This window comes from Rhipicephalus sanguineus, chromosome 4 (genome assembly GCF_013339695.2).
Source record: "Rhipicephalus sanguineus isolate Rsan-2018 chromosome 4, BIME_Rsan_1.4, whole genome shotgun sequence".
NCBI lineage: Eukaryota > Metazoa > Arthropoda > Arachnida > Ixodida > Ixodidae > Rhipicephalus > Rhipicephalus sanguineus.
Genome location: NC_051179.1, coordinates 19,517,027 through 19,527,677, shown reverse-complemented (window position 1 = coordinate 19,527,677; position 10,651 = coordinate 19,517,027). Strand labels below are relative to the sequence as shown.

General features: G+C 46.4%; 1 protein-coding gene across 1 annotated transcript in view; it reads right to left on the bottom strand.

Moving 5' to 3' along the window:
• Positions 1–10,339: 10,339 nt before the first annotated feature.
• The window catches only part of LOC119389541 (protein pelota), a gene marked incomplete in the record, with an annotated part of 8,346 nt that continues 8,034 nt past the window's right edge, over positions 10,340–10,651 (bottom strand). Inside the window, 1 exon segment of the mRNA XM_037656857.2 lies at positions 10,340–10,592. Coding sequence (XP_037512785.1) covers positions 10,501–10,592 — 92 coding nt within the window.

The following is a 10,651-nucleotide window of genomic DNA, read 5'->3' as shown; positions in this document are numbered from 1 at the left end:
TCTCCAATCAGTGTGCATTCTGTTGCACCAGTTCGCATAGCCGCATTGCTTTCAAAGGAACGCGACTGTTCCTTCTTTGCTAAGTTTTGCAAAGCCATATTTAGCACTGTCCCTAGACCTTGCTTGGTCTCACCCTCGCTCTCCGCCTCGCCTCTGTCCTCTATTTGTAAAGAGTCTGTACCAGTGTGGTTGGTGGCGTTTGCAATACTGCCACTAAAGAACGATACTGATTCACTCGTGAAGGCCCTGCCTTCGGAGCACACATCGTGTACCTGCTCTTTGGAGCTAAGGTATGAGAATTGCTCCCGCCATTCTCCACCCTCTCGTCGCCTCGTTTCGACCTCCGCCAGTTTAAGCCTCAATTGCTGCGTTCTTTGCCTTAGCTCTTCAAGCTCTCTTTCCTTCTTTCTCATTTCACGTTCGAACTCCATCTGTTCGATGCTGTCTTTTATTTCCTCAGCCATCTTTTCACGAATCCGCCTCTCGCGTTCATCGCACCATGCCACCAGTTCCTCGCCTTCTAGACCCATGCGCCTTCCCAACTCTTCTAAATCTGCCCTGCTCATTTTTTCTCTCTATTTCTGAACACCAGTAGAGTGCCACAAACGGTCTCGTCCTGTCGTAGCGGACGCCAATTTGTCACGAGGCTGTTAAATTAACTAGCTCTCGCGTAGGTTCGTATAAGCAAACCTGGATGACACAACCGTCATCGAGGGAAGGAGAAACGAGACCATTTGCGCCCAAAGAAAAGAACAACACTCAGTATATTTAAACAAACTGAAAAAGATAGAAATTGATAGAAAATGGAACAAAACATGAAAGAGATAGAGAAGGTGAACAGGACTATGGGCCGCTTAATAAACAGTAACAATGCATAGATGTAAGTTCAGAATGAAAAGACCGTTCACCGTTCCGTACACGTAGTCCCACAGAAGAGACGCAGTAGTGCAGGCGGCGATGCTGGACGATGCGGGACGCAGGCTCGGCTTGGATGAAGGCGTCGCTCGGAGGGACAGTGGCGTCGGGCGAGTCGCGGTCAGCGACCTTTCAGCGTTCGTCCACCGACGCTTGGAGAGGGAGCAGGAGATGTAGGCGTGCCTGGCCAACGCCAGACGTTGAGAAGAGGCCTGGCCAACGCCAGACGATGGAACCTTGGGTTTGTGTCCAGGTGGGAGCCCGCAGCGGCCTCGACGCAGGAACCTGCTGGCCGCCACTCCCGCGCCCTGGTCACGTTCTTCTCCTGGCCACGTCTCAGCCCCGTCTGCTCGCTCTTCTGTTTGCACCCGTGGCTCTTTTCTTCTGACTCGCGTGGAAGATCCTCATTGGACTAATTCGTCTTGCGTAACTTCACGCGCTGATGATGATGATGATGATGATCCTCTACTCATGGCTCATACCCACTCTGGGGGATTGGCCAAGAATTGTAGATATGAAGATTTTAAACTACTAAGTTAACACAAAAGACAAGCACACATAAAAAGAACTAGTGCAATAATTATTTCTACATTCAGCCCAGACTTCTCATCCTAACTAAAAATTAGAATAATGAAATTACTGTGGTACCGAACGTCTTCTTTTTTATTGATTTTTTTTTCTTATTGATTCATTGCTATTTTCGGAACAGGTTTGCATTTAAGAACTTAAAAACACATTCGTTTTGTTTCCTGAAGGAAAGCAATTACGGCATCAAAAACATTCCTGTGGCTGACGCCCAAATCCGAAGCACCGAAGGTGAGAATAGCGTCTATTGTTAAAATTATCCCCAGCTCCCTGTTCGCACATCTTCTTCTTTCATTTGCCGCCCCGAGAACTCGCGTACGCACATTCAGCCGTCGTCTTTTCTTTTCTTGCGCCGACGGCTTTGGTCACTCTCGCGCCCTTTTCGAAACGCGCACTTCACTCATCACAAATACACTGCAGGCTAATGGGCCTTGGTTGGGACCACAGAAAAATTCGTATCACCCCGAAATTCGCACAAGCCGTGATCGTATCACCGAGGTTTTACTGTATGTTTATCCGGTGTACATATGCGCTTCGCTTATGTCACTCGCACGCGTGTGGGTGACGTCACACCGGAAGCTGGATCATCTACCTATCCGGAATCCGTCGTGCCCGCCAAAGAAACGACACATCGCATTGTAAAAGGCAACGAAAAAGTAAGAAAAGTCTGCAACAATGCTGCAACAAACGATAGCTTCTTCATAAGAAAGCAAGTGCACGGGTAATGCTGCAACTTTGAAACAACACTGGACCACAAACGACTAATAATAATAATTGTTGGGGTTTAACGTCCCAAAAACCACGATTTGATTATGAGAGACGCCGTAGTGGAGGGCTCCGGGAATTTTTGACCACCTGGGGTTCCTTAACGTGCACCGAAATCTAAGTACACGGGCCTCAAGCATTTTCTCCTCCATCGAAAATGCGGCCGCCGCGGCCGGGATTCGATCCCGCGACCTTCGGGTAAACAAGCAAGCACCATAACAACCAGACCACCCCGGTGGGGTGGACCACAAACGAGAAAAGCTGAGGAAAGAAGAGACAAATAAATTTTGTTGACAGCTGAATCGTAGAACTGAAAATCCATGAACACAAATATTTTTTTTTTAGTTATTGAAGCATTGGGTGCCATGTGCTATTTATTTACTTATTTTTATTATTGTTTGTATGTTTTGCAATATTTAATTTTTTATCTTTTGTTCCTTTGATTATTTTGCTTTTTCATGCTGTTCATCCCACATCGTCGTATACTCTATAACGGGACACGAGTGAATAGGCCTGGCAAGGCGTCCACTGTCCTCAAAAGAGATAGATAAGCGTCACCGAGTTCTGAGATGCAATCATTTTATGTATGTTCAGAGAGAGGAGCGCATCTTGCGGACATCTACTCCTTCCCGCTGCATTAATTTTTTTTTTCATTCTTAGACATTTATAATTTGCTGCACCGTTATCGTTCGCGCACAGCTCCATTTTGAGGCTTCTTTCCTGGACGCGCGTCTTACCCACTTCTTGCGTGATGCAAGACGACGATATGTCAGGCAAGTCACCCCTCCTGCCAGGACTATATACGTTTACTTTATTGAAATACGCTATTTTGAGTGACGAGAAGTGCAGCCTTTGTCGTATCCCTCGTTTTACGAACGTAAAACGGGGGCGGAGGACAAAGGAAGCGGACAACGAAATTATAAGCGCAGTTGTTTTCACGACCCCCACTCAATTTTTATTTACACAGGTCTGGTCTGGTGCCATCTCATATGTGGTATTTTTGTCAGGAATCTGAAAATATTTATCATTTCTTGCTTACCGGCCGTCGATTCATTAGGCATAAAAAAAAGCATTTCGAAATGCTATTCAGAAACTTAAGAATTAATCTGAATTCTCAAAATATTCTTTCCCTTGGGGCGGCTTCTCTTGGCTTCAGCAACAGGAACTTCTGCTCAGCCCTACGCGAATTTCTCGGTGAGACACCTAGAACTCCTGGTTAACCTATTCCTGAAAAAAATTTGGTACCCCAGAATTCCTTCCATTCGTTCACTGTTTCTCATATTGTTGTATTATTCTGCTCCTTATTCCTATATCGACAAGACAAGTCATTCTTAAATTTTCGTTTATTCTTTCGGCAGTTGATTTATTCCTCAATTTTTAGCTGAAAAAAAACCTTTTTTAATATCTTATTAACCGCCGGTTTCATGGCCGATTCCCCGTAGTGGGTAAGAGCAAACACAAGGAGCAAGCAAGCAAGCAAGCAAGCAAGCGAGCAAGCACTGCCTCCGTATATACGTTGCTGCTCCAGCAGCGCGTTTCGTGGCGGGAGGGAATTTATTATATAGAAACGGCACAAATGTCAACACGAGATAGGATGGTACGCTTTACGCAAGAGCAGGGCAATAATGATAATATCTAGGGTCTTACGTCCTAAAACCACGATATGATTATGAGGGATGCCGTAGTGGATGGAGGGCTCCACAAATTTTGACCATCTGGTGTTCTTTAACGTGCACTCAAATCTAAATACACGGGCCTCTAGTATTTCCGCCTCCATTAAAATGCGGCCGGGCCGGGGCACAGGAGCAGGAGGAAATATGAAAAAATTACACCATTTCCCGCTAAAGGGGACCATGAGGCGATGCGAAGGCGGAGCACTTGCACGATCGCGTTCCGTTGGCGTTCTTTGGCATGCTACCGACCTCGCGTCGTAGAACGCGAAGAGCCTGGAACGCTAAGCGCGTCTTGTCTTCCCTCTAGCCTGGCCGTTAATTCTCACAGGGCGAGCGGGGAACGCGGTCGGCAGGCGTGCGAGAGCGGGGCAGCATAGGAGAGGAGAGAGAGGGGGAGAGGACGGGCATGCGCTGCTGCTCATCGCGGCGTTGCGCAGGAGAGAATTTCGGCATGTCTAGCCCGCGTTTCAGAGGAAGAGTGGAAAGGGGGAGGGGAGAGAGAAAGCGGAGAGAGGAAAGGAGAGGGAAAGTGGAAAGGGGAGGGAGATGGAGAGTGGAAAGGGTGAGGGGAGAGGGGATGTGGAGAGGGTGCGTGGAGAGGGTATGCGCATGCGCAGTAAGGGTGGTTACGCCGCACACCACCACCACCACCACCGGATTGAACTCCGCCTTAAGATACTTCGCATCTAGAAAAAAGAACGGTGAAAGGGGATGGTACGGACACGTAGATGGGATTCGTATTCACAGTGCAACAGCCATGAAGAGATGGAAAATTCTTGAACACGGGTTGTCGATGTAGCCTATTTCGACAAGCGGTGTTGTCTTCTTAAAACCCGCCACGGTGGTCAAGTGGTTATGGTGCTCGACTGCTGACCGAAGGTCGCGGGATCGAATCCATGGCCGCGGCGGCCATATTTTCGATGGTGGCAAAAATGCTCGAGGCCCGTGTACTTAGATTTGGATGCACTGTAAAGAACCCCAGGTGGTCTAGATTACCGGAGCCCTCCACTACGGCGTCTCTGATAATCATATCGTGGTTTTTAAGCCCCACAAATATTATTAATATGCCTTCTTCAAGGCTGCAACTGCCTATCTTATGCGCTCGTGTCTGTGTATGCTTAGCGCTCTCTCTCACAACCAGGGATCGTTGGTGGCTACTTTGCGCCGAATTGGTTACTTTTAGAGGCGTGCGAATAGTGAAATTTCACCTCGAATCGAATTCGAATCGAATAGTACCGAATAGTGGCCAAAAATATCGAATATCGAATAGTATATTTACACGAAATGTGTACAGCCAGTTACGGCAAGACAAAGGAAAAAATCAGGGGCGCTGCGGCGTGCCGACAGTTTTATTACGCACTTGTTCGGGAGTGGCATTCTTTTTTTTTTTTATTGGCGCCAGTATGCCCTACGGCATAAGTTAAATAAAAGGAAAGAGTTCAGTTTCGCTGATAAAGGCCAGGAGCGGTCGATGCAACGGCCCGTGCGTCCAGCGCGTTAAGTCGGGTGGTCGACCGGGGCGGTAGTCAAGGCCTCGTAGGTGGCGGGTGCGAGCCTTGTGAAGGCCCGGACAGGTCCCAAGTAGGTGATCGATCGTTGCCTCTGTGGCTGGAGCAACGCAGAAGGGGCATGTCGTTGGGGGAGGCTGTGCACCGGATGTCCATGCAGCCCGGATGGCAGGAGTTCGTTTCAGCTTTTACGGGCACGCAAGCATATTGATAGAAGAGCCGCCATTCCAGTCAGCAGCGCCCCTCCTAACGACTAACAGAGGGGGGTACGGTAGCTAGTTTTTTTTTTTTTTTTTTTTCCCGTGGTAGCGCAATACGGCTCTTCTGATATTGGTAATGTGCTTCATCGTCATGGGTGCTCCGGACCAAGAAATCTTGGGGCGCCCGTTTACAGCATGCGTTTTAACTGCGTGCTGGAACGATGGGAGTTCTTTAACGAGTGATTCGGTGTGGCAGTGGTGACTGCACAGCACGAACAAATTTGTACATGCAAAGCCAATGACAGAGGGTTTCACAGACCAAAGTAAGGACGTTTTACGACGCTTGCAGAATACGCGACCGAACTACGCAAGAAGTCCATGCTTTCGTTTTGGGAACCAAGTTGTGAATTAAGGGCTTAACCATTTTTTCGTATGTTTTTCTACGTGCGGAAATGACATAATTGCCTTTAAGATCAGCACGCCCTTGCTTTTGAACCAGGATGTCGGTGAAGGTTTGAACGAAATGACTACTGCAACGACGTTAGCATTAGTTTTAGCCACGGCACTCTAACCAAGTTGCATGACTGGCCTTTGTCGCGTTTTAGATATTCGTTGTGTCGAATTATTCGCAACTTCGAATACTGGCTATTCGAAAGTCGAATCGAATTATTCGATTAGGTACTATTCGATTCGAATTCGAAAGTCGAATATTCGCACATCCCTAGTTACTTTACGACCCTGTCTGGCGTTAAAAGCTTCAGGTTGGCGCCATGGCTAGTTTCTTACTTCGAACTTCTATTTTGGCGCATTTACAAGCAATTTTTCTTACTATACGCAGATAAAATAGCAAGCAAGCCTAAATAATAACCATTGTTTCCAGCTCTTCTGCCATGTTGGCCGACGTGCGTGCTAGTCCTCCCCAAGCGTCGATGTACGGAACGTGCGGCACGAATGCAAGCACGGTGTAAAGAAGTTGCGCGCATATAAGCACAGGCGTGGCTAGCACACTGCTGACGCTGCCCGTCGTCTATGATGACACTACGCACCAGTTTTTAATACTGAAGCACAGCGCGTGTTCTCGTTTGAACTTGACGAAAAGACATCTGCAACAAAATGAAGTTGTAACTCTAGAAATTTCAGTCTACGGCTTCAAGAAAAAATAGGTTCAACGTTTACTGTTCCTTCTTAGTTTTTCACCCAAAATTACTTTGACAAGAACTACATCCATTGTAGACAAAGTGCCTGCAGGCGTACTGAACTTATGTAAAATTATTAACTGATTTTCAACTTACCTGCGGCTTGAAGAGCCAGCAAGAGAGAAAACATTGTGTTCTTTATTTTATGCTTTCGATTATTTATTGTTCAATAAGAAAAACTCTACTCATCATATCAATTTTGTTCTATTTGGCGGCAAATTTGGCGCTAAAATGAAATGGCATGGCTACTTTGGCTACTTTTAGCTTGAGTTCTGGCTCTTTTTTAAGAAGTGAGGCCCCTTATTTTCACATGTTCTTCTGGCGATTTACCAAAGAAACAAACAGGCGCTGCAGACGGATTGGCAGGCGCACCAGCGTATGGGTCAGTACACCTTTCTGCTCACCTGGCGCGCCGTAAACGGTTTTTTATGCCGAAAGCTTGAGATGCCTCACCAAACGCGAAAATTGGCCGTCAGCATCGGCATCAACGCGAGTGATTAAAAAAAAAAGCACCACGTGATGACGTCATCATGACGTCACAGATCGCCAAAATTTGTGACGTCATCGTAACGTTGGTATGGAGTCCCATGATGACGTCATCACAGGACATCGTCGCTTGGTCAAAGGTGGGCCGATCACGGAGGCAGTGCAAAACCAGGTGACGTGCAGAAAGCTTGCAATGCCTCCGATCCTGGAGGCAGTGCAGAACCACGCTAGGCGCAGAAAGCTTTCGGTAAGGGACGGGACAGTATCAATACATCGACAGAGACGAAAAACAAGACGGCTTTCGCCTCCGAGTCTTCTTAGCGTCAATGCATAAGGGACCCTGTGAGTTTTCTCTTTTTTCCATATTTGCGCAAATAAATGCTTTTATGACACGCTTTATTTTTTAAACCAAGGTCGAAGCCCATTGTAGTGTGGTTTGGAGCGACGTCTGCAGCTAGAGACGATCTCCGCTTCCCAACCCGGGGAGCTGTTGGCCGCATCCTATACGCATAACTTCCGCATGCTTAGCGTCTCACATTTTTTACGTTCAAGGACGCAGTTTTCCTCGAGCTGACACGTATACAGCCAGGCGCGTAACGCCAGCAATTAAGACGTTCTTGCCCAAAAGTGGCGCTGTAAAAATCAGCCTCCTTGCACGTGCACAACACGTGAAGCTTACGAGTCGGGTTCACCTGCGATGTCCGCCGGCCGTCGCGGATCAGGCAGGCGCTGTCAGGGGCAAGAGTTTTCTTTCCTTTTTCTATTTTCTTTGTTTTAAGCCCTGATTGTATATACCTGGTCGTACTTTTTGCGATGAGGTAAACAAACATATAAGCTGTTATCTCACATGTGAGTTAAACACGAAAAAAAAAAAAAAAAACCTAGCTGCATGCTGTCGCTTGTTTCGAAGTGTCTTCGTTCGCGAACTCGACCACTGGCGTAGCCGCGGGGTCGAGTTCGCGCTTCAGACGTCCCCCGGAATTTTTCACTTTTGCGTGCGTACATATACACGCACACATACAAGCTACTCCCCTGAACTCGACCGTTTAAATTAACTGCAAAACGAAAAAAAAAACAAAACAAAAAAACTATATTGTTGTTTGACTGGACTGTATTTTGTGCCGGTTTTCGTACCGCTACGTGAATGAACTTACATGTGCTCTTCTATGCAACTTTTTTGTTGTTGATGTGATTTTTACGTATACTATTATCTATGAGAAGAAGCAGCCGGCGCTATATATGAGTGCTAACATCTCCTAAGCAACGTATAATAAAAATGCTGCATTACACATTACAAAACAAAAACTACACAGCAATGGTTAGGTTGGCTGGTGAACAGCTTTAAAACTTGTTTTTCTCGTTAAATTTCCGGCAAACTTATTGTCTGCCACGTCATAGTTCTCAAATATATCTGCTTTCAGTCCAGTCTTTCTTTCTGCAGCTATGTTTGTGGTTAGAAAGGTAAGTAAGATAAAGAGAAACAGATAGAGAATTGGCCGCTAATTTTATTCTGTGAGAACGCGAGCGTATTACTTTTAGGCAGTTTCCAAGCTCTTAATTATTGCGCATCTCCCCCCCCCCCCTCACATGTGCGCACGCTTATGCTCATAATTATATCGTTGTTCTGGCACTTAATACCATGGAAATGTACGTTTCGCGCAAACATGACCTTGAAGGAAGAGCCGGCATGGGCATGACCTTGAGCACGAGCTGCGCGTTCACTTAGTTTCAGCGGCGTTCACGTGACTAAAAATAAAAACGCGCTAATATCACGTGACCGCACGAGCTGCGAGTTCACTCGTGTTGGTTCACTACGTCTTTGCGGCGCTAGCGTGAATACAAAAATTTAAAAAAGCAAAGCGGTGTTCGTGCGATATAAAACACACTGTTAAATAGCTACACTCCGTGGATGCCTTTATCCTTCCAGTCGTCTAATCATAAAGGACCCTTGAGCTTTTGCGTGGCCTCCGAGATTGGCTAAGGCAAGGCGCCTTGCCGTACCAAATCTCGGAGGCCACGGTTGCTCATTTAGCGTTTAAAGTTTGTGGCGCAAGAGGCGAAGAAAAATGTGAAGTGAGTGGGCGATATCGGCGTACAATTGGACAGCAGCGTAAAGTTGGCGTACAGTCAAAAGTCAAACTGAGACGTCACAGTTTGTTTTGGCAGGAATTCCGTACAGCAAACGCCCCAAACGACTGTCGTAACGCCGTAGTGGTGTTACAACAGAGTGACAGTGCACGTGCAAGCGTAGATAAGAAGGTCCTTTCCTTTTCTACGTCACTACTTGCTGCGTTGCCGGTCTTGGCTGCAGAAGCATTGCAGCAGCTTCACAATGGCGATTATCAAGAATTAATACAGCCGGGGAGAAGCAACCAACAGAAACTGTTGTTTAAAGGGCCCATGAGCCATTTTTACAGGTAATCATCGAATGACCTCACGAATCGACGTCCGCAAAAATTTTGGGAATCCGTTATGTATACGAGCAAAGTTACAGGGATTGGTCGCACGCTTTAAAGGGACACTAAAGAGAAACAATGAATCGGTTTAGATTGATAAACTGTACTTTGAGAACTAAAATATTGTTAATTTCACCATCATAGGTGTATCAATAAAGGAGAAAATGAAGTTCAATGTTTCATTCTTAAGTTTCGCGCCAAAATCTCCACGCGTGACGTCACTGATTTCAAAGTGTATTTATCGTATTTTGGTGCCATTGGCTCAACAAAACTTCCTCAAACTTGGTATGTTAACTCCATGGCCCTCTCAGAGGACAGTGTACTTCAGATAGTCACGTCTGCATAACCGTAAGTGACATTTAGGTAACTATAGACGCAATTTATGACAATTGGGGCAGTGTAGCAACATTTGTTTAGTTGCCGTGCATTCATGAACTTAGTTTGCAATTGTTGTTACAACAAGTTCATGGGTAGAGGATTGCTGCATGTTTAAAATTCACTTTTTTTCCCTTTAATTTTTCCACACAAGAATGGACAACAGGAGGCCTCATGTGCATATTCGATAACAGTGTTTACTCGAGGCACAAGACACCTCGTGCGCACATTCCGTAACAATCTCTAGTGACGTCCATGCCCTTTGCTTTATCATATACACTGTATGTACACTGAAACAGTCGAGTTAAATTAGAAGACGCTATGCAGGGTGAAGCTTCCTTTCAGGACTCTTCGTCAGAGCTCAGCTCTTCGTCCTCAAGCTCGGGCATTGGGTACCTCAGGATGGCTGCCACCCCAGTCAGTTGGTCCAGCTCTGAGAGATGGAAACAACACACAATGTCAGATAGTTGCACAGACAAGCCTGAAGTTGTG